General features: G+C 33.2%; 1 protein-coding gene across 1 annotated transcript; it reads left to right on the forward strand.

Annotated features, from left to right (window-relative positions):
* Positions 1-10,602: 10,602 nt before the first annotated feature.
* Positions 10,603-11,487, forward strand: LOC129289922 (uncharacterized). The gene is made up of 2 exons (XM_054926669.1): positions 10,603-11,162; positions 11,250-11,487. The coding sequence occupies exons 1-2, from the start codon at positions 10,603-10,605 to the stop codon at positions 11,485-11,487; spliced, it is 798 nt and encodes a 265-aa protein (XP_054782644.1).
* The last annotated feature ends 14,654 nt before the right edge of the window (positions 11,488-26,141 follow it).

Here is a 26,141-nt window from a genome sequence, read left to right on the forward strand (position 1 = left end):
GATATAAGGGTTAAGATAATTGAATAATTATTTATGTTTGATTAATTAGTTTAACTATTCATAAGTAATAATGTCATTTAATACATGTGTTTTTAGTCCTTTGCATGATTTAGAAATTTGCATAAATTATATTCAAAATAATGGAATTTATAAAATTTTGTGTGTGTGTGTGTGTAAATGGGTGGCAATGTTCATAATATAACTTATATTAAGAAACATGAGCATGATCATGTTAAGATTAGGAGTTCACCCGTAGGGAGGAATAGTAAAAGACCATATGACATATATTCTTCTAAATGCTTGATAGGATACGGTGTTGGAGAATTCTTCTCTTGAGTGCCTATTTAGGTATGGTGTTAGAGATTCTTTCTTGGCTGCTCAAATGGGTATGATGTTGGAGATTTATGCTCTTAAGCATATGTGAAATGCAGTGTTAGAGTAATGATACCCTAATCATGTAAGTGATAAGGGATAATCATAGTCCGAAAGTGGGACAAAACATCTTTAGTTAGGTGATTCTACTACTAAAGGCATACTTAGATCAGTTGTGTGTTTGATCCAGTGAAACTGTTGGTTTCAGTCAGGATGACATAAAGGATAAGATGGAATAATGATCATGTAAGTATGAAAATGATTTGATTGGAAAAAGTTATGTTATCTATTTATATCTGTATGAGTTTTATTTGTTTATAGTTATTCATATTAATTGACATATATGAGTTACTCTGTGACCGAAATGTTTAGTTCACCGTAGGGTTACATTTTTATTGGTTTTGATATTGAGCAGGGCAAAGGAACAGATTCAAACCAAGCATAATAGTTGCTACCACCGTGCTGTTGGATTTTTGTGTATTGATTTGCATTAACATGTTTTAATGTGCATGTGTAACATCTCAAAATTTTTAAGACTCAGGTTTATTTTAAAATAAATATTTATAATTAAATTAAAATTAAGAATAATTTGATAGAGGTTTAAAGTTTGAATTTTACTAAGCAAAAAGTTAGTTTTATTTTATTTTTAACTATGAAAAAAATTACCAAAGTTAACACCGGCTTTTGTGCTATAATAAAAAAATGTTGGGCCCTTTTTTGTAATTTTCCTCAAAATGTTTTAAGATCAGTTTTAAAAGGAAAAATCACACATAATAAAAAATGAAACAAGAAAGCAAAGGAAAGAAACATGAGACAAATGAGAGGGAGAAGAGAGGAGGAAGAGAGGGAGTGAGGTTCAGATCTAGGAGGTTTTATGGCTATTGCGAGCTCGGCTACATGATAGGTAAACTCCTTACTTCAATCCTCTTTATTTCCTCTTGGTTTTCTTGAATTTTTAAAAGAGGTAAATTTTAAATTTTGATCCCAAAAGCTTTGTTCTTTTAAGCTTTGATTTTCTTAGGTCATTGGGAGGTTGTTTTGAGTTTCTGTATAATGCTTTAATATTTTGAGCGATAAATTGGATGAAAAATAGAGTTTTAGGGTAAAAGTCAAACCCCAAGAGGTTGGTTTTTTTCTTTTTAATGATTTAAGCCTATTAAATTAGTTATAATTATGCTATTTGAATTCAATAAGATTTAAATTACGCTTTGGCTTTCATTATGAAGGCTAATAGTGAAAGTTGGTAACGTTGAATGAAGGTTTTTAGTTGATTAAAAATTGTATAATTTGGAAATTGGCTTAATGGTGGCTAATAAATGATTTTAGTGGTTAAGTGATATTATGAGAATAATTGGTTTAATACATGGACCATTGGGTTGGATTATGACTCATTAACCCAAATTATGTGGCATGAGTCATAGTCTTCTTTTATGCTATTTGCCGTAAAAAGTGATGTGGATCACTTATATGTTGTAAGAAATTGTTGGTGGAACTAGTGAGAAGTTAAGGAACAAGCCAAGTCTTATTTTGTATAAGGGAAACCATTTTAGCACTAAAGAGTTAAGGTAACAGGAAAATTTATATTTCTTATTGCTTTATTTAGTTATTTTTGAATAAATATTACTAGTTATCATGTATTACATATTTTAAAAGATTAAATGTGCTTTATAAGAGCTCATGGGGTATTACTTTGATAATAGTGCAAATATATTTGCTATTTGTTCAACAATAATATTTTTATTGAAATGAGGTCGGTTGCATGTATTGTAATGATAAAGAATGGAAGTTACACTTAAGGAAGTGTAACTAGGTTAGGTACCTTAGATAGGCTAAGGAACCATTTAAGGGAGAATTATAAATGTTATATTACCTTAGAGTGTTGAAGTGGTCAACACTCGGAAAGGTAGGCAAGAGTAAAAGGCATGATCTTGGTAGGAGTTTACTAATGAGGAGGTGTGGACTTGTGATATTTTATGGCACACTATTAGTACTTAATGTTGCCTTATATATTATGGGCTTAATGCACTAAAAGGGTTAGTGTATTGAGTGTCCGACACCTCTTAGTGGGGGAGGGAATCTAACATATAAAGTATGAGGTTAAGTGCTTAGGCCAAGGTAGCCCTCACATGGAGAGTAAGTCAGGCTAGCTCTAGGAGGGAGCTAGCTTTGACTGCTCAGGATTCACGTCGAAGGGGTACAGACAGTTCAGTAGATTAGATCATGCCTTAAATTATGCTTTGTGCTTGTAGAGGTATAAGTGGGTATAAGATTTACATATGAGTTAGAGAGTATCAGGGGGTATTATATTAGTCAAGAAAGGCAATATTGGCTTATATCATGCATTCATGCATTTTAAATAGCTAAATTATATACTATGTTGAATCTATTATTTATTTATTTGATTATGACTTACTTTGTAATAATCAATGTAGATTTATATTACTAAGGCTATGGTTGTCTCACCCTTTTCTTTACAATATTTATAGGCTTAGGTGAAGGATTCAATGATGGATGAGGAAAAGAACCAAGCTTGGAGTTTGCTTGTGATTTGTAAAGAGCACCATCCCTTTTTCTTTTGACCAAGTATATTGTAATGTGTTTAGGATTAGGATGCAAGTAGGATGTGACTACACTTATATGTGAATATGTGTGGATTGTGTGCTTGTGTATGAATTTTTGCTGCTTGTAAACTTATGTTTAGGAAACTTGGTTATAGTGTGTGTTTTTAATAGATACATTTGATAGACCAAGTTTTTACTACAAGAAAATGTTCATTTTGGTGTGTGTATATATATGAATATGTGTGGTTCTACACACAATTGCAAAGTAGTTGCATTGCGAATTGTATGCTAAGGGCAAACATACACCTTCGATAGAGAGAGTAGGTGTATGGACCTCACGAGGATCTCTAAGCTAAGTGAAAATATTTAGCACGTGCGTTTATATGAATATATGGTGTTTGGATTATTTTTTACCACTCTTGTATGATTTATACATTTTGAGGGTTTAAGGTCCATTTTAGGAAATGACACCTGGGTGGTCAAATTTTGATGTACGGGGGTTTTTCATCATTTCAATATTCTATTAGGTACTCTTACTCTTATTTGATGCGTCCAAAGTGTTCCCATAAGTTTGTGACTTTTAGGATGAGATTTGGATAATTTTTAAAATGGTTTTTACTAAAAAACTGTACTTTTACATCCAGGTGTCCAAATCTCAATTTGACTGTTAGATTTCTCAAAAAATTTGGGTCACAACTAAAACTTTTTATAAGCTTCATGTGGGCTTTGGAATCATGTAGATTGAACACCAGATGGAGAAATGGTGCATTCCAAAATTTAGTCTGAAGGTGCTATCATGACAGTAATAATGTTGATGTTGGGACAAGCACAAATTTTAATCTGTCTGTTGGATATTTTTAAAATCTGGAACACTAATAGTACTCTTTGAAAGTGATAAATAGAATCACTCAGATTAGAGGTCGGATGATAAAATGGTGCACTTGAGAAATTGGTTTGGAGGTGCTATCATGACAGCACAAATGTCCAAATTTGTAACATGTCTAAATTTTAATTTGACCGTTGGATCTTTTTAAAATTTAGAACACTATTAATACACATTAAAAGTGACATATGAGATTTAAAATCACTTCAATCAGAGGCTAGGCAGTGAATTGGAGCCTCTCAGAAGTTTGCACGGGAGGGGTGTCATGACAGTATATTAATGCTATGATGATAGAAATTAAATGCCCCTGTTTGTCTAGTTTGCTTCTATGCACTATACCATAATTCTTCAATCTTTTCTAAAAAATTAATTTAAATGTGTGTTTTGCTATTGTGCAGATTATTTGGTGTTTTAAATAGTGTGTTTCCTAAGTTGGTTTTAGAATCAACTTTTCAACCACACTTAGTTTGTTTGACTTGAGTGATTTTTGGATAACATTCGAGGAAAGTGTTACAGCTTGTGTGGTTGTTGTGTATCATAGCTTTAGGGGGGTGGTGAGTGTGTGTGTGTGTGTGTGTAAATGTAGTAAATAAGGATATAAAGGGCTAAGATAGTAAGGCAAATACATGGTATGTAGAGAAGTTTGTGGGAAAAGCCATATATGTGTGATTATGTAAACTGTGAAAGAAATTGTCCTGTTGTGAGAAAAAGGTGAATAGTTGCCATGTTTGTGTATATATGTGATTTTGATAATATGAATGCTTAATTAGGTGTAAAGTGTCTCATTAGATGTGGTCAAGCCCTTAAAAGTGGCTAATGATATATGGGTTGGATTTAGGACACTTAGGTTGGGTGAAAATGACAAAGAGTGGTCATTTTGTATTCGAGTGTCCAATCTCCAAATGGAACATTAGATTGAAGTGAAATCTATGTCATAAGTTAGCTTGTCCAAAGAGCTTTATGGGGCTGCTTGAATTACTCCAAACAGATTACATGAAGAAATAGTGCATGTTAAAAATTAATATCAATGAATTGTCACTGACAATAAAATCCAATACGTGTGTCATGACATATGGTGTGTATGTCATAGCACATGTCACATAGCATAAATTTTTGGCTTTGCACCACATGCCATGGCACATGTGTCACATACCACAACATATGGCCATTTTTCTAAAATATGTTATTTTGCCTTAGTTTTCACCCTGTATGGTATTTATGCAGCCCATAAGCTTTCGTTAAGTGTAAATATTTACTTTTGAAAGATTTTCAATGAGTTTTGAAAAGTTTAGAAATCCCAACCATTTTAAAGTATTTGCTCTCTATATTTTTGAATAATTATGAATTTGATAATACTAGAGGTTTGAGGGACCTTTAACTATGTTTATGCAAATTATGTGTGATAAGTTGGTAATGTAAGGTGGATATTAAAATATGCATGACATGATGACTTAATATTTGTTCTCATACATATTGATTCTTAGACTATTAATGATATATCATTAAAAGTTATGGAAAGGTTGAGGTCGATCAAGTACATTATAATAGTGGAAGGTTGATGATGATATAGTAGATTAGATGGAGGATATGATCTATGGTATTAGAGAAGAGGCTTTTGAGCAATCATATGCACACAATAATATGTGTAGTGAATTTGAGAGGAATCTATATTTAAAGTGCAAAAGATACCAACTATCATCTATAGTGTTGAAATTGGTGACCTTGAAAGTAAGACATAGATGGAGTGACTAGAGCTTTATGTAATTACTTGAACTGGTTGAAGAGATTGTTCATTTCAAAATATGCTAATGGATTGGTATTATGATGTGTAGAAAATACAGTGTCCGCTTGGCATGAAACTTAAGGAAATACATGTATGCCTAATAATTGCATACACTATAAAAAAGAGTCTGAAGAGGATATGAAGTGACTAGTATGTGAGACATCAAAGTACAAGGAGAATAAAATGTATGTTTACTGATGAAAGGGATGCAAGAATCATAATATCAAATGAGAATATTTTTATTGAAAACCTAAGACATCTTGTTGATCCTGAACAGTGAAAGATAATTGATTGAAAGTTTTCTAATATTGGTAATAACCCAATGAATCTCAGGTTAAGACTTAGTATGAATCACATGAATTCTTTTTAGAAGTCTTAACAGCATTCATAATTCATAGCTTTTGCTCATGATGATTTACAAATTATCTCCTATGATATGTATGAAACACAAATGTAACATGTGATAGTAACAAGGTTTTGAACTTCTTTTCCTTGTGGGGTTAAAGTTCTTAGCCTCATGAGTATTCTTATTTGCAACTTGAGTTCTTGAACCCTCTTATCCTTATTATGGCTAATTTGACCAATGTGAGATCTAATGTCTTAGTTAAGATTGCCTAAATATTGAACACTTGAGCTATTTCAATCCATTCTAAGTGTTCAAAATTTGTCTTAACCACATTTATGAGGTCTAGATGTCACCCATATATTTTTCAAAGTGTCTAAAAGGTCTTTCATTTCTTGAACCTATCCCTCATGTGATATAGATTGTACCCATATGAGTTTGAAGTTCTAAAGAAAGCCTATGCTTTTGCCAAACTCATCCTCATGTTGTTTGTGAAAAGCTCTATGTTTTACTAGTTTTATAAGACTTCATTATATTTTTATCTACTCTTTCAAGAATTCACATTTTAGAAAGCTTATTTCTTATTCTAAATTCTTAAAGAAGGCTTTTCTCAAAGTGTTTAATAGCTTATAAGGTCTTTAAGTGTTTGTGAAGTAAAATTAAGGTTGGTGTAGCCTTGTGTTTATACTATGGTTACAAGTACCCTTTGAAGCTTATGTGATAGAGTAAACATAGAGCTAGGAGCTTAAGAAGTGAAAATTAGTATGCAAAGAGATCTAAGAGAGCTAAGAGGCATGGTCTAAGGAGTTCATCAAGCTAAACTCCAAGTATTCAAGACTAATATTCTAAAGGATCCATTGTAAGCCCAGTCCATAGATCTATAGAAGGCCCATAGGTCCAAGCCTCTTCTAAGTGTCCTAATTCACCATATGCCAATTAGAAACTTGGAATATTGGTTAAGGAGGAGTAGAGCACTTCCCAAATCTATCTTGAATAAGGTCCAAGCTTGTTTAAGGCCCAAGTCTATGAAAAGCTAGACCACACATGAAGATCTAAGAAGCTTCTATTTTGACATGTGACAAAGGTGTGACTTGAGATAAAAGCAAGGAACATCACACCACTTATAGATCTGCTTTGATAAGATATGATGTGTGATCTCAAAAACATTCACTATTAATTATGATTTTGACTTTTGTTGATCTTAGTTAACTATTTTTGTTTTTAGCTTGTTTTCTAAAACTATCTAATTTCCTACTTTAGGTTTTTCATTAATTAGGAATTGAGTCTTGAATTTAGTTTCCTATTTTATTTTAGTCAAGATTACTCTTTAATAATTTAGGCAGTTTATCTATTGTAATCCTATAATTTAAAGAAATAAAGTTCCTAAGATTATGTAGCCCCTTTAATTTCAAATTTTAGTATTCTAATTAGGGGTTAAGTTTTGTCTTTACCTATGTATAGGCATGCTTCTACTCTTGTAACCTAACTTGAATTTGAATAATAAGATTTGTTCTTATTCATAGAGTTTCTAACTCTTTGAGCCTTAGTGCTTGTTGTGGCATCCTACGATGAATACAGACATTATTAAGAGCTTGATCAACTTTTATGGTGTCTTTAAAGGTTAAGATTGCTAGAGGTAGATGCTCTAGAGGATCTTCCCCTTAATCTTTATCCCTTTCCTTTTTGTTATTTCATTTCCTTATTCTTATATTCTTCTTCCATATTTCATTCCTTTCTTTGTATTTTCTTATGTTGTTTTGTGTTTTCTTTCTACAACATGATTCTAGTTGTAACTAGCACAATTTTGCTTTCACCCCATATCATTCTAATTTTTTTTATCAAAAAAGCTTGTAAATTTAGTTAAAACTCTCAAGTATGCTCTTGAGGACTAGCATAGGCCAAGTAGTTAGGCCAAACCAATATAAATTTCCTGTGTCAAGCTTCTCATTTACTAAACTTCATCTATTTTACAATCTCATTATTCAAACATTGTTTTGAAACAAGACTCTATTTTCCTAGTTGGCAATGATTTTGAAAATTTATAGAATACCTAATCTAGTCACCTCTTAAATGACCACCTTGCTTAATGGAAAGGACACTTGGTGAAAAAAAAATATGAACTACACAACTTCCTCTACTTGGCTCAATAAGAAAGAGACTCTCACTAGGTGTTATCAAGACCACCATTATGGACTAATTACTGATCTACAAATAAAGAAAGTCATGTCCTTGTAATATTTCTTGTTCAAGCTCATACAATAGGGTCATCATTGTTAAACCATGTGTTTTGATGATAAAAAAATCAAGAAAAAGGTGTTTGTTACTTGTGTAAATCATATAAATTAATTAAGTGATAAAACCTCCAAGAGCATGAAGATGAAGAGAAGACTTAGTGTCATAGGTTTATTTATTTTATTCTTCTGTTAGATTCAATTGTGAAAACAAATAATAGCTATCACATGTTCTAAAAATAGTAAGAATTCATCTTATTAGAACCTACTTTAGGCTTATAAGTCCTTTGAACTTAAATGCCAAACTCTTAAAATGCACCCTTGCTCATATGTCCAATCCACACGTGATCTGGCATAAACCTACATATGTTTTGGTTACCTTTTATGCATGATAGGACTTATTGGATCTAATTCAAGCTTGAGTTAGACTAGAAACTCGATTGAATTAGACTCCAGAAGTAAAGCACAACACTGTGTGATGATTCATGCTTGATCCAGAAGGACTCACATATGTTTTGTCTATTAGTGTAGGCAAGTGTCTTTGGACATGCTTTTATGTTATGATTCACACTTAAGTAGCCCTAGCATCCATGCTTGAATTGTCCATATGTGTTAGCTTAAAGAATGCATTAGTTTCAATCTACATGTGACCTTGGATTGAATCAAACTTGAAATAGATTTTACTCTTAAAAACTTACAAGCCTAAACTATAAAGCCTTAGACTGAACAAGCCAAATCAAGCTTATTTCAAAAAGGAGTCAAGCATGTTTTCCCTAATAGATAAGCTAGGTGCTTATGCATTCCATTCTATGCTTGAACACTTAGAGCACCTATATGTGTTTTGGCTCACAAAGAAGCTAGGTGCTTCTGCCTTCTAAACCATACTTAAACATATTATAGCTCACTATTAATTTAGCTTAAGGGAATTAGAGCCTTAAACCTTAGTGCCATTCCTTGTATGACATCCCTTGAAATCATACTTGAATTGAGCTCTGACAAAAGCATTAAATACTTGGGAGAATTACAATGAGGTCCCACACATCAAACTTAAATACTGCTAGGTCCCATGAACAAACCAAATTAGTATGAAGTCCCATGGTTCTTAGGGGTAAATAATATGAAAACTAAAAAGACCTATTTGCCCTTGGCTAATTTCAAAAAGGATAGAGGCAATAGCAGTTGAGATGCATCTTGCAAGCGTCCTTAGAATGGCATACGTAGCTAGAAGATGAACCCATTCTTGCAATGATCTTTAGTTTGAGGTATGTAGGAGTTTGTGAAGGAAGAGGGCCTACATTCAAACATTCTTGCACCCAGGTTCGAGCTTCAAAGAATCTGATATTGTGACCTTACAGAAGTAAGTAAATGATGAGATTAGTTTGCATATACTCCCTGTTAATCATTTAATCTAGTATTTTATGGTTTGTTAGTAGAATAGGGTTTTCTCTTTCTCTCCTTATAGGTATATAAGTTATGGGTGGTCTCTCTCTCTCTCTCTTGGTTGATATATCTATCATAGATGGTCATTGGGGTTACATTAGTAATAGTTTATTCCAAAATTTAGTACTACTTGGTTGACCTGATGAGTCTGCCATGAGATAGTAAGATATATTTTTAATAGCTGAAGCATATGTTGTTAATATGGTATGGATAGTTGTCAATATGTTGTGTGACGTGTAGGTTGAGAATACCTTGAATATGTTGTTAATATATGAAGCTTCAGTTGTTAATATGGCATGGGCAGTTGTCAATATGTTGTGTTCAGAATCGGTTGACAATATCTTGTGTGTGTTATTAATTGTTGAAATCAAAATGCTATGGGTAGTTATCAATATGTTGTATATGGTGCAGGTTGACATGAAAGACAGCTAGTACTTATTGGAAACATCTATTTTGTTTTTTCTCATATTAAAGGAAAAATTGCATATAATGGCCAAGGTAGTATGCAATATGTGGGTGGGAGTGTAAGAATAAGAAGTATAAAGGAAGGGACAAGTTATGAAGAGTTGAAAAGAATGTTATCAGCAATTATGGGGTGTACAAGCATTCGAAGTGAAATGAAGTTCACACTCAACAAGGATAGAAGCACACTTGTAGATCTTGTGATGATGGAGTAGAACATTTAATTAAGTACAATGAAGAAAGTGGACATGTATATGTAGTTGGAAATGAAAATAACACTACACAAGCTTCAATGGATGACCTAACTGAGTGCCAACATGTCTAAGTTGTGTTAATTATTTTTGTTAACATATATAATATTAAAATGTAGTATTACTAATGTACTTGAATTGTAATTTTTTACAAGATTGATAATTTATTGGGAGGTTTCAAAGGAAGGGTCTTTATCTCCACATAGTTTCTATCCTGAGATTGAAGATTTGCCATTAGAATGTATTTTATAAATAGTGCCTACACCAATACCTGAAATGAATTCAACGAAATGGAAGAACTTGTTTATAGGTAAGGGCCAAATGTTTATCGATGCAGTGGCCTTTAGACAAGCTTTGTACAAGTATATTATTGGGCATAAGTTTTCATACAAATTTAAGAAGAACAATATGAAAAAGGTCATTGCTAAGTTCAAGGTTGAAGGATGTCCATGGAATATTGCAGCATATTCAATAGGAAAGCATAGTGACTTTTTGAAGGTAACAAGATTCAATAACGAGTACATCCATAATGCACAGGAGAAGCTTATTGTTTCATACTGGGCAAGAGTATATTTAACTTCATCAATCATTGTTGATGCTTTGAAGTCTACTGTAAACAAGAGTACGAATGAAATTAGAAGAGATTTGTATGGAGAGTATGATGTGCGATTGACATACAGTCAAGCATATAGGGGAAGAGGAAAAGCGTTGCAAGATATACATGGTCTTCCACAAGATTCTTATATGATAATCCCTTGGATTTATGATAGATTAAGGGAAACTGATGCAACGACAGTTGTAAAATGGGAAGCCTCCAATAACAATAGATTTGAGAGGTTATTCATTGCATATGGATGCTATATTTTGGGTTTTCTAGAAGGTTTTTGACACATACTTTATATAGATGGATGCTTTCTAAGTAGTCCATACAAGGGAACATTGTTGGCAACTTCTGCTTATGACATGGACAATGACCTATTTCTGCTAGCATATACTATTATGAGTGGGGAAACATTTGAAGATTGGTCTTGGTTTCTCAGAAATGTCAAAGATATCATAAGATCAGTTGAGATAACATCAGTTTATGATAGGCATAATGCCAGGGGGCTGTGCAAGCTATTTTTGGTGGCGAGAGACATGCATATTGCTATCCTCATATGAACTAAAATTTTAGTGCTGAATATGTAAAAATCAATAAAGGTCAGAGAAGGACATGGGGAATAGCAAGGAGGCTACACTAAAATTGCTTGATGTTGTTGCTTATGCTAGGCATGAGGAAGAATTTAATATTGTTATAGGAAACCTTAAATTGTTCAGTCCACAATTAGCACAATGGGTTGAAGCTCAAGGGGATGTAAATCGATTAGCACAATGTAAGTTTCCTTATAAACGATGGGATAACATTACAATAAATCTTGTTGAATCATTTAACACTTGGATTGTGAAGGAGCAAAAGCACAATATTGATGTTTTAATACATAAGTATCGAGAGAAATTAGCAAACAAGATGCTAGCATTCAAAATGGCCATGATTAATTGGACAGAGGGTGTAGGACTTAATATAAAGGCAAAATTGATGGAGCAAGTTATAAGGGCTGAAAATTTGAATGCACAATTTTAGAGAGAAAATTGGATCTCAATACAAACCTTTTCCCTTAATGGAATAATTCATTTGACTGGAGATATTGCAAAACATGAGTGCAATTGTTTGGCATGTCAAATGAGTGGAATACCTTGTGCACATGTATGTGTAGCAATAAAGCTAGTTCATGGAAATGTGTACATATTTATGCATGAATGCTATAAGTTGATATCACAATAGAAAATTTATGCTCGTAGCATGAGGCCTATGTCCACACATGATATTGCATGACCAAGTGCATTGATAATAACAAATATGTTAACCCAAATATTCTTGCAGCCACCGACGACTAGAAGGCCTCTAAGAAGACCTAAGACGAAAAGACATGAATCTTAATTTCAAAAGAAAAAGCTTTATCATTATGGAAGATGTCATGAGGCTAGTCATACTTCCAGGACCTACAAGAACCCTAATCCATGCTGATTAATGTTGGGAAGATGCAATTTTTTTGATTATACAGCTGATATTTAATTGTAATTACATATGATATTTTTTTATAAATGCATATGGTATTTTTTAGTAAATGCATCTAAAAGTGTAGTATATCCATGCAGCCCATGTAGGTAATTTTGGAATGGCTTGTCAATATTATGTAAATGCATAGATGATGGTGCTTGTATACCTACTCTACATGTTCAAGATGTAAATACTGGTGTAAGCCCTGTTGACAGTGAATGAATAGGCAGTTGTCATTCCCCTTACCCAACTTGTCATTCCCCCTTTCCCAGTTGTCATTCCCTATTGCTCAGTTGTTAACAATAATTGTCTCCATTAAAAAAGCCTTATTATACCTGGAATATAATGAGTTGTGAATGTACCTCACCCTGTTGTCATTCCCCCTTACCCAGTTGTTAACGATTATTGTCTCAATTAAAAAGGCCTTGTTGTACCTGGAACATAGTGACTTGTGAATGCACCTCACCCTATTTTCATTCCCCCTACCCAACTTGTCATGCCCGCTTTCCCTATTGTCATTCCCCCTTGCTCAGTTGTTAGCGATTATTGTCCCAATTAAAAAGCCCTTGTTATACCTGGAAAATAGTGACTTATGAATGCACCTCACCCTATTGTCATTCTCCCTATCCAACTTGTCATTCCCCTTGCGCAATTGTTAACAATTATTATCCCAATTAAAAATTTCAACCATCGAACACCATGATAGAAGCATTAAAAAAGGAAATGACCATTGAAATTAGCATTTACAAAGTGCAATATCTAAAATTATAGCTTCTACAAAGGTGAGGACATTGTATAATTAGGTAAGTACAGCCATGGTACATTTTCAGAGCAAGAACATTTCCAAAGTGCAATTTCACAGTTAGCTCTACCCTGATTTTATCCTAAATGATATGCATAGCTTGAGTAGCCATTCTATCTTCTCTTCTTGTCTTTATGGGGTCCTAATAACATAGACATCACAGTGGGTTCCTTCTCATTGTTGCGATGATTGATAAGCCACCACAATAGTTTGACCTTCATATGTTGAAAGTCGTCCTACAGGAATAAAAGAGTCACATTAGAAATATCATAGGTTTACAGTTTTACAAGTTTTAACCAAGTAGTTCACAAGACATTCATACGTCTGAGTATTTTGGCATCACATAACCATCGTCATCCAAGTAAGTGTTGTCCCACAACTATAACCATGTGATGATGTGTACACCACACGAATGACTACAATCAAAATTTATGACAAAAGTACTAAATCAGATAACTCAAAAAAAACCACAGCAAATTCAAACATAAGCTAAATCCATCAACTAAATAACACTACATATCCTTCTGCATTCGGACTTTAGGCCACATTACATCTAGCTTCGTGTCATCATTAAATAAATCTAGTTTAACAGCTAGGAGCATTTGGTGAAAGCAATCCCTTTGCATAAAAGTTAATATTGTCTATTAACAACTATGCATAAGGAAATGACAAGTCAATATGAAGTAACTAACAAGTGCAAACATACACAAGCCTATGCTAGTTTTTCCTTCACATCCATTTGTCCTATTTTTTTTCCTCTTCTTCCCGTCAGGCTTCTTGCCCTTTTTAATATTCTCATCCTTTTTCTTTCTTCACTCATACTTAGAAATACTCATCAATGAATCCAAGACATAAAAGTTCTTTGTTTTAGTCTCGAACACATAACACCACCAATGGCCAACAAATAGGGCAGGACCAAAGATGAAGTCACAATCTCCAATATTATATCCCAGGTACTCAAGCAGTATCTCTTTGCTGTTGTTAACAATAATCCAAGACTAAGGGTTGTTTACCATTTTTCCCACCAATGGACCTCTAACTTTGCCTTTATTCTCTTTTTGATCTCCAACCAATATCCTAGCAAACATTGTCATAAACTAAAATTGGCAAAATAGAATCACAAGAGCAGTAAGTTAATATTTTTACAGTGGATAATTTTTTTCATTAACTACAGATTTCATGCCCTATTGTTGATCCATCTGGTTCCACCAAGACATTGAAGCTTGATACGAGTTAGGAAATATCCATACATCTACATAAAGGTCCTGTTGAAGAAAAGAAAAACTATTTGATTGATAACAAAGTTTAGGTGGTGTGCTTTTTAATCAAGTATGATGACTTACCTCCCTCCCTTGTCTTTATCACACGATGTTGTGCACATCTAAAATAAACTCTCCTTCTCAGCTAGTTTCCTTCTCTAACTAGGTCTGACCCAAGGAGACTTCACGGTAGGTCTTTTATACCTTTATGATCTCCTATGTTCTCTTACTTCTACAATATGCAGCTGCCTAATCCCTTCTGCATCTTCTTTTTCTTTTACTTCATCTTCATGTGTACTTAACTCTCCCACTTCCCCTTTTGCTTCTTCCTTCCTTCATCCATGCTCTCATGTACACAAGTTGTTTCCTCTCTATTTTCTTCTGCTTCTTTCTCTTCTCCTTCATCCCCATCCCGTTTAGAATTTTCCTCATCTTTCTCTTCACCCAGTTCAACTTTCTCCTTTACTCCTTGCTCATCTCCTTCTTCACCTTCTTTGGAGCTTTTCTTATCAGCCTTTTCATCCTTTCCTTCACCTTTTTCAGCCTTATCAGCCTCTTCATCCTTTCCTTCACCTTTATCCTCATCAGCCTCTTTTAAATTATCCTCATCAGCTTCCTCTTCCTCTTCTTCATCCTCTTCTTTAGAATCCTTATGTGCTTTTTCTCTTATTTCATCACCCTTTCCTTGTGTCTTGTCAACATTTTCTAAATCTTGTAGAAGCTTCATTTATAGGTTTATTAGCTCCTCACCAAGTGTAGACACTACTCTTGCATACATTATTTCCTACAAAACAAATGATGTGTCAACATGCAAAATTTGGTAAATGAATGCAAGATGCCTTGTTATACATACCGAGTGACTAAAAGCACATGTTAGATAAAACTTGGTGGAAGAACTGCCATTTGTACTCATAGGATCATGCAATATGCCTCGAATGTTCTTCTTCTCTACCTTTACCCTTTCAACAACCTTCTCCTCATCCCAATATGTGAGGGCATTGTCAAGCTTAGGTGCTTCTTCTTAGCCAAGAAGAAAATACTAGAAGCAATAAACCTACATAAACTTTTACACATTACTTTGAAGATATAATGATCCATATACTATCAAGTTGTAAATTATAAACAAACACTTACCATGAGCAAATAGATGCATCCTCCAACATTCTTCCTTCTAATTGGCTTCCCTTTATTGAGTTGTTGCTTCCACATATCCACTTCATTGCATAGTTCAATCAACACATACATTGTCCAATTGTATTTACCAATTCCTTTATGTGTTTCTTGCACAATCTTCAAAATACGGTCACTAACCCCTATACTTGCTGTTGGACACAATAAAGTTCCCAAAGTATACATTAGAAACAACAACTCAAACTGTGCATCCTCTTTTTCAGATGTTATCATTTTCAAAATATTCTTGTAGGGCATTCTGAAGTAAGTTTCCTTCAATTTCTTGAATGATTTGTCATTGATATCTACTTCTCTAGTTATCTTCTTCCCTTCACTCTTTATACCTAGCAAATTTTGTACATCCTTTACATTTATTTTTCTTACTTTCCCTCTAATGCTTATTTCTTGGGTTGGAGGGTCAAGTGCCTGCATCAACTCTCCACAGATATCTCTGTGTATTTTCTTGCATCCTATGTTCAGCAGTTTGTCAAAGCCAATCTTCTCGCGCCTTTTCCTTAATTTGTCCTTTACCCTAACATATTTTGCAACCTCTAAAAACTAACTGGGAGAGCAATAAGTATGAAAGGGTACAATATATTTTACAGTTGTCTCTCCTCTCTCTTCCTTTGCTTTCTTTGAGTATTCCTCCTTCTTTGTTAGTGACAACTTATCCCATGCTTTTGTCAAATCTCCCTGTCCTTTGCCAATTGATTTATATTTCCCCTTGTTCTTCTTGTAAAATTCTTCTACAAACTTTGCATAAGCATAAATAGTAGCCTTCCTTTCTCCCTTTATCTACAATCAATTGAAAATTCATACAGTTTAATATTAGTGAACAAAAGAATCACAACATGTATGACACACATTAACCACCTACATGTACAACTATATATGCATGCTTGTCAATTTCCTAAGACAAGTTGTTAATGTCCTAACCTTACTTGTCATTAACAAATAACCATTCAATTGTCAATGTCCTATACACTACTTGTCAATTTCCTTAGTCAAGTTGTTATTGTCTTCACCCTACTGCAGACATGCATCAAGTAATATGGATGAGTCTTTTCTGAATGCTACTTGTCGATTCCCTAGGTTTATCTATGTAAAAGTCATGTGTCATCTTGTATATAGGGCGAGTAAAAAATTTCTAAGGTTCAGTCACCATTTGACATATGCTTTGTGCTTTTAAATAATGCAGGAGTTGCAAGATAGAGTTTCCAGGGCCAAGGATTCTAATGAAGAACTGGTGATAATAGGGAGGGAAATAGTATATTTTCATGGAGAGATGGTTTTACTGGAGAACTACAGTGCCCTTAATTACACATGTAATTTTAAAGGGCTTTGTATTAGCTTTAAGATATGAATTCTTGTTTTCTTATCAAATGATAAAATCTTTAATAATGTAAAATCATTTGCAAGGATGCTAAGCACAATTAAGATATATAGCTATATGACTATTAAGGTAATGTGGATTATAGTTTCAAACTTTCATTTCTTACAATATCCTATTGCCTCTTCTACAAAAAAGTTTTTGGAAGACAATTGGAAGAAAATAACTGCTCTGCAGCAAGAAGCCAAGTAAATTCATCAACGTGCTTCTTTCTCCTTTTTAGTTTTTCTTAGCATTTCAAACTTGACCAAGGCTACTTGATGGAGAATGAACAATTTCATGATTCAGTTCTGTGACTATGGTTAAAGTAGTTCAACTGGTGTGTAATGTGTTTGTATGATGTTTTATAAGCTTTGACATTTATCATGTTGCCATTCATAAGTCCAGACCAGTGTCCCCACTCCATGCTTCAGGTCAGTATGTGTGAGTTGTCAATTTCTTGAGTGAACTTCTTAATGTCCTAAACCTACTTGTTATCAGCAAATAACCACACACTTGTCAATGCTCGGTACACTACTTATCAATTTTCAAACTAAACTTGTTAATGTCCTAACCTTACTTGTCATCGCCCAATAACCACTCACTTGTTAATGCCCTGTACACTAGTTATCAATTTCCTAAGTGAACTTGTTAATGTCCTAACCCTACTTGTCATTAGAAAATAACAAAAATATCAAACTTTCAATAAAATTAAGTGCTGGAAAGAATATCTCATACAAGTCACTGCAAGCCACAGCAAGAGAATCCACGTTGGGTTTTTCAAATTGTTCAATAGCATTTACTTCAGATATTTCATCAAGCAGACTTCCAACATTTTTCACAAGTGCTATCCTACTTTCAGAGTTTCAAATTTATCTTTTTTAACCAAAGGTGCAATTGGAAACAAAACTTACAACCATTCACACTTCAAGATTTTTATACCTCAAAATCCTAATCAAACACGTACAAGAGCATAAGAGGTAAAATTTGCAACATACATAATTAAATCATACACCCACGCATACAAGATCAATAAGAACAAAAGTTTAATGCTTATGCTTCTCACCTTAATCAACATTCACAAACAAGGGAAGGAAAACAAAGAAGCCGATAGAACAGGGGAGAAGAGAACTCGTGAATCAAACTTCTAGCAGCGACGAACCACCCCCTACACCCTTCTACGACACACAGATCACAAAGCGGGAGAGGAAAACTTGATTCATCCATGCAATCAACACCAGCATTCACAATCAAAGAAGAAATAAGGACCTTAAATGGAAAAATATGCATAGGAATAATGGCGGAAGGTTTCGGTTTCAGCCAAGGCTCAATGAAAATGAAAGAGAAGATGATGCCTCCTGATCAAAAGGATTTCAATAACTGATTTTAGGCCAAGTGGAAAGTTTCAATCATGCCTCATAATTCAAAATAAGGGCCCCTATCGCACACAAAAATGGGTTTCTTTCCTCTTTCCTTCTTTTCTTCCCTTTTAAATTAGCCAAGGGCAAATGGGTCTTTTTAGTTTTAATATTATTTACCCCTAAGGACCATGGGACTTCATACTAATTTAGCTTATTCATGGGACCTAGCAATATTTAAGTTTGATGTATGGGACCTTATTGTAATTCTCCCTAAATGCTTTATAGAAAAAAGTGGCTTTTCATGATATTCTTCACTTCTACACATCTTTAATGGCTATAATCATTTCCCTAAGTGTAACACTTGCCCCAAGTGTTATCCAAAAATCACATAATTCAAATAAACTAAGTGTGGTTAAGAAGTTGATCCTCTAACCAACTTAAGAAATAAATTATTTAAAACCTTAAAAAAAATTATAGGTTCTACCTACAGTGCATGGAAGCAAGCTGGGCAAAAGTGGAATAAAAAGATGCTGTCATGACAGCATTAAGACAGCCGTCTTAGGCCAACTTCTGGGAGGCGTCGTTCTACTATTTGACCTTCGATCGAAGTAATTTTAAAGCTCACATATCACATTCAAATGGTACTATAAGTGTACCAAATTTTAACAAGATCCAACAGTCGGATTAAAAATTAAACATGTTAAAAGATTGATCATTTTTCTGTCATGACGGCTAAAAAGCTGTCATGACAACATCTCTGGACTAACTTTCGGGGTGCACCATTTCATCATCCGACCTTCGATTGGAGCAATTCCAAAGCTCACATGTCAATTTTAAATATTACTATTATCATACCAAATTTTGAAAAGATCCAACGAAAGGATTGAATTTCGTGCATGTTGCAACATTATCAATTATTGCTGTCATGACACAGCTCCTCCGGACCAAATTCTGGAATGCACCATTTTTTCATCCGATATCCAATCAATGTGATTCCAAAACCCACATGAAGCTTATAAAAGGTTTTACTTGTGACCCAAATTTTAGAGAAATCCAATGGTCGGATTAAGATTTGGACACCTTGATGCAAAAGTATAGTTTTTTAGTAAAAATCATTTTCAAAATTGTCCAAATCTCATCCTAATGGTCACAAACTTGTGGGAACACTTTGAACACGTCAAATAGGACTAAAAACACCTAATAAAACATTTAAATGATAGAAAAACCATTTATACTAAAATTTGACCACCCGGGTGCCATTTCCCAAAATGGACCTTAAACCCCCAAAATGCACAAATCACATAAGAGTGGCCAAAAACTATTCCAAATATCATATATACATATGAATACACATGCTAAATATTTTTACTTAGCTTAGAGATCTCTGTAGGGCCCACGCACCCACTCTCTCTATCCAAGGTATATGTTTGCCCATAGTACACCATTTACAATGCAACTACTTTGCATTTGCTTGTAGAATCACATATATACCAAAATAAATATTTACTTATAGTGAAAACTTGATCTACTAAAGAAATCCATTAAAACCACACACCATAGCCAAGTTTTTTAGCCACAAGTCTACAAGCAAACAAAAATTCATACACAAGCCATACAATCCACACATACTTACGCACATATACATAATCAAATCCTACTGGCACCCTAATCTTAAATACATTATAATAGATTTGCTCAAAAGGAAGGGGTTGTAGTTCTTTACAATTCACAAACAACCCTTAGCTCTACTCCTTTTCTTGTCCTCCATTGGTACCTTCACCTAGACCTGGAAATATTGAAAAGAAAGGGGTGAGACAACCACAGTCTCAGTAACAGAGAAATCTACATTGATTATTACAAAGCAAGCCATAATCAAATAAATGAATAATAAATTCAACATAGTATATAATTTAACCATTTAAAATGCATGAATGCATGACCTAGGCCAGTATGGCCTTTCAAGACCAACAGAATGCCCCCTGGCACTCTTTAACTCGCAGGTAAACCTTATACCTTCTTGTACCTCCACAGGCACAAAATATAATCTAAGGCATGATCTAATACACCGAACCGCCTATGCCCCTTCGACGTGAATCCTGAGCAGTCAAAACTAACTCCCTCCCAGAATCAGCCCAACTTACTTTCCATGTGAGGGCTACCTTGGCCTAGGCACTCAACCTCACACTTCATATGTCGAATTTTCTCCCCCACTGAGAGGTGTCGAACACTCAATACACTAGCCACTTTAGTGCACCATGCCCACAATATGTAAGCCAACACTGAGTACTAGCAGTGTGCCATAGAATATCAAAAGTCCACACCTTTTCATTGGTGAACTCCCACCAAGATCATGTCTTTTATTCGTGTCTACCTTTTCTGAGTATTGACCATTTCAACACTCTAAGGTAGTATAACATTTATAAATCTTCCTTAAATGATTCCTTAGCCTATCTAAGGTACCTTACTTAGTTACACTTCCTTAAGTGTAACTTCTATTCCTTATGATTAAAATACATGTAAACAAATATCGTTTTCATAAAAACATTGTTGTTAAACAATTAGAAAACATATTTGCACTATAATCAAAGTAATATCCCATAACCCCTTATAAAGCATAGTTAATCTTTTAAAACATGTAATGCATGATAGCTAGTAATATTTGTTTAAAAATAGCTAAAATAAAGTAATAAGAAATATAAATTCCTTTGTTACCTCAACCCTTTGGTACCAAAAGGGTTCCTCTTGTACAAAATAGGGCTCAGCTTGTTCCTTAACTTCTGAACAAATTCTACCAACAATCCCTATAACATATAAGTGATCCACATCACTTATCTTGACAAATAGCATTAATAAAGACTATAACTCATACCACACAACTTGAGTCAATGAGTCATAATCCATTCTAATAGTCCATATATTAAACCAACCATTTACATAGTATTACTTAACCACCAAAACCATTTATTAGCCATCACTAGGCTAATTTCCAATTTATATAATTTTTTATCAATTAAAAACCTTTACTTAATATCACCAACTTTCACCATTAGCCCTTATAATGAAAACCAAACCTTAATTTAAATCTTATTGGGCTCAAATTGCAAAATTATAATTAAATCAATAGACTTAAATCATTGAAGAGCAAAACCCAACCTCTTGGGGTTTGATTTGTGCCCAAAACACCTCTTTTTATCCAATTATCTACTCAAGACATTAGAACACCATATAGAAACTCAAACATCCTCCCTAGGATTTAAAGAAACAAAAGCTTACAAGAATAAAGCCTTTGGGATCAAAATGCAAAAATTTTCCCTTTTAAAAATTGAAAAAAATCAAGAGGAAGGGAAGAGGATTGAAGTAGGGAGTTTACCTATCGTGTAGCCGAGCTCGTAACAGTCGTAAAGCCTCCTAGATCCAAGCCCAACTCTCTCTTTCTCTTCTCTTCTTCCTCTTTCTTGTTCATGCGTTTCTTTCCTTGTTTCAATTTCTATTTTCTACGTCTGTTTTCCCTTTAAAAAAGCTTATATAAGACTTTGGGGTAAATTACAAGAAAGGGCCTGACATTTTTTATTATAGCACAAAAGCCCGGGTCAACTTTGGTAATTTTTCCCATAGTTAAAAATAAAATAAAACTCAACTTTTGCTTAGTAAAATTTAAACTCTAGACCTCTATCAAATTATTCTAAATTTTAATTTAATTATAGATATTTTATTTTATTTCTTTAAAATAAATTTGATTCTTAAAATTTTTGGGATGTTACACTAAGTGTTTTTAATAGTCTTAACAACCTTAAGCTATATATATGACCTAATCTAAGTGAGTAGGTAACACATTCATTGAGCATTAAGTGATTAGCATTCAATTCTTACCAATATTCTATTAACTTTATGAAAAAGCTTTGAAGGTTTATAAGCTTTCATTATGATTACATTTATTCTTTTAGAGATTTATTGTTGTAAAAGGCCTTTTCATTTATTGTTTTGAAATCTAGGAAAGAGATTTTACAAATGATTGGTATAACTTAGTAGTATAGTAAATGTTGTTGTAAAATAAGAATAGTGTAGTCTTATGGATTGTACTATGGTGGCAAGTATCTACTTGAACTTGTGGTTATAGTGAAAAATCTTAAGGGTTATCTTTATAACATCCCAAATTATAATTCTTAGTTAATTAACAAGATAATTAAGTTTCATTGTTCTATGGGGTTAGTCAATGGTTAAAAAGGACTAAAGACTAATGTGGCATATGGTTACAGAAAGCTAAAGGATGTTTTGGGTTATGATTTAAACCCTAAGATTGAGCTTGGAATGAGGTTAGGCTAATTAGACATCAAAAAGTGAGAAAAATAAAGGGGAATAGATGCTATAGTGTGAGCATGACATACCACAGTGTACGAGCCATTATAACACAAAACTCACCTCTTTGTACATGGTACACCTTCTACAAAAATAAATTTTAAACAGACTCAAAAATTAGAGGAGAAAGAAGGTGAAAATGAAGAGCATTAGGAAAGCTCTACTAAGGATTCAATTTCAAGAAATTTAGAGTTGTTTCTAAACCATCGAACTTTAAGAGTAAGTCTTTTAATCTCTTCTTCTTCCTTCCCAACCTGTTTTTATTAGTTTTTTTTATTAAGATTTGATAATGGAACATTAATTTCAATCCATATAGGTTATGGGTTTAAACTTATTGACTCAAATTGAGTTAATGAGAGTTGTTTTAAATACTTAAACCTAGACATTATAGGTTTAGACATTAATGGTGGTTGGGAGCCATTAATGTTAGAAATTAGGTTGTTGAGGCATTAATGACCCTATATGAGGCTAATAATTATTGGTTAGGGACTTATAAGGGATATTCCACAAGGTGTAAGCCTAAATGTGAGTAATAAGGGATTTAGGTATTTAAGAAGGGAAAATTTAGAGTTAGAAGTATGTATTGGATAATGTTGATGAGTTTCGAATTGATTAATTGTAGACTAATAGTTTGGACTCCGTATTTGGCTAGCAAAGCAAGCTTGGAAGCAAAAGTTAGTAAGGGTTAAATATTTAACCTCTCAAAAATTTGAAATAATCGAGGAAAACCTATATTAGGTAGTTGTTTGTTAATTAAATTGTAATGTGAAAATAGATTTATTTACATGCATGATTGAATTTGTGATTGAGAATATGTCATGAATCACATGACTTTTATGAAATCTAAAATTGGTCATAATGCACATGAAAAATGTGCATTAAAAGTGATGTGATGATTACAATAATGTGAATGTGATGATGAAGTAAAGTGAAAAATGTGAAAATAATATTAATGCTCACTTAGGTAGTGTAATATCATAAACCCAATGTGTTGTTTTTGAATAAATTAAGTTGTGAAATGAGTGAGCATGAAATATTTCATGATCATTTAGTAGGAATTCACTTAGGGAGAGGAGTAGAAAATCTTTAAGGTATTTACGGCTGCTTCCAGTACACAAAGGTTAACCTTATCCCGTAGTTTTTTAAGGAACTAGAACCTAACTATCTCTACTTATTTATTAAGGAGATTAGCTTAGGGTATATGACACCTTAGAGATTTGAGAGTAGGGGAAACTATGGTCTAAAAGTGAATACTGTGATCTTTGGCTAGATCATACCTTATAATTAATAAGCTAAGGTAGTCCAGTCACCTAGATGGAGTCCTAATTGATATTATTGTCTACGATTTCAATCCGAAGATACAAGGATAGTATCAGGAGGAATTGAACATGCATATGTGCATTCAACATTACATGGTTAATAAGTTTGTAGCGAGTCATGATAGTAAATGTGTCATTATCACATGGTTGTCTATAATGTGGTAATGTACATTGAATGATGGATTGGGTTATTGTCATATGTTTATGAGTACTAGGGAAATGTATCTTGTGATTTAAAATGTGAAATATGAAAATGAGTTTAGTTGTGAAAGTTCAACATGTGTTATATATAATCACATGTTTTGAGTATTCAAACTCCCTTTTTTTAATCAATTGATATGCAATTGCATAACATATATGGACCATAGTTATTGAATGGTGGTACTTACCTCTCTCTTTTAATATTTTACAGGCTCTAGATTTAGTGTGGAAAGGAAAAAAACTCTAAAGCTTAGAAATCTAGAATTCCTACTATAAAACCTCTTAATTTTATTTAATTTTGTGTAGTAGTTAAAATATTATCAATTAGCAAGCATTTTTTGTATATTTACATTACGTTGATGTTTTGTAACTTGGAATGTATTTTGGGCCTTAAGATGTTATGTACAAGTTGTCAAAGTGTTAATAGGATCAAAATACTAATACAAGTATAAGCATCTTAATTTGATCACAATTATAAATATTGATTGAAAAATGCAATGCTAAAACCTCCCCCTTCAATTTTTAGGATTAAAGGAGTTGAGGAGTGAAAATTTTTAGGTTTCCAAACATCCTTGGCACTTTCACCAAATATTATTTCATCTAGTTCTATTGCTCTCAATTAGCCTGTAAAGAGAAATAGCAAAAATAAGGGTTGTGAACACATGAGAAAAGCATGAGCAGAAAAAAAAACAGGTCTTAGAACAAGAAGTAAACACCTTTGGCACCAAACATATGTTAAATAAGCTATCACCCTAAAAAGGAGTTGAATTAGGTGTTGTTTGATTTTCAAAACATTTTACCTAATAAACTAGTAACTAAGTTTCTATCAAAACAAAGTTAATGAAGAGCTTTTTTAAACAAATGAAGTATAAAAAAGAAAAGCATGAAACAAATGATTTATACTAGTTTGGCCCAACCACTGGCCTTACCTAGTCCTTAAGATCACTCTTTAGAGTTTTACTAAAATCCACAAGGTTAAACATTATGCTTTCAACCATGATATAATAACCAAGAATAGATTAAATATAATGAAAGCTTATAAACTAGTTAGCAAAGAGTTTTTTCAAAAATGATCAATCCAGTAGATAAAAATAATGAATGCAACAATTAATTTATTACCCACTCACTTAAATTAGGTTCTATTTATAGTGTTGGGAATATTATAATCATTCGGAGCTATTGTATTGTGTGTATGGAAGTAGAAATTAAGAAGCAACATTTTGTCTATAAAACTCATTAAATGCATGTCAAAATTCTAAAACCTCACATGTTTGAGTTCATCATAACATGGATGAGTAGTAAAAAAAAGGCTTATGTGAGGCTTAGGTTACTATAAGCATGAAATCTCTCAAGAACTTATATGTTTTAGGAAGGCATAAGCTCAAGCTTCTTTAGAACACTAGGAGTTGGATTATGTGTTTTTATGATTACAAAAATAAGAGAAGAGGTGTGTGTTATATGAGTAGATACATAAAGAATTATGAATGAAGACAAAATCTCAAGAGTATGAAGAATCAAGAGAAGATGTAGATTTATAGGATAAGTTATTTAAATTCTCTTAAATTTAATGTGAAAACTTTAAGAGCTTAATCACATGATATTATTATTAAAATGAATGCATAATTCTTAGTTCATAAGTCTCATTTGTGCATCTTAGGACTCATCTTACTATATTTAAGCTTGTGAGTTATGTCATATTAGCTTATTATAGATCATAAAAGTTGAGCTTTTTATTGTGTGATGATTCACGTGTGATTCAGTATGGTCACATGTGTGATTTGTCAAGTTAAGGCACACCAATTGATTTTTCATGCTTGAATCAAGAGTGATCTACACATGATTTGTCACTTGCATTTTTGTAATGTCTTGACTAAGTTTCT

This window comes from Prosopis cineraria, unplaced genomic scaffold, assembly GCF_029017545.1.
Source record: "Prosopis cineraria cultivar Desert tree isolate PC_DT_omini unplaced genomic scaffold, ASM2901754v1 PC13, whole genome shotgun sequence".
Taxonomy (NCBI): Eukaryota; Viridiplantae; Streptophyta; class Magnoliopsida; order Fabales; family Fabaceae; genus Prosopis; species Prosopis cineraria.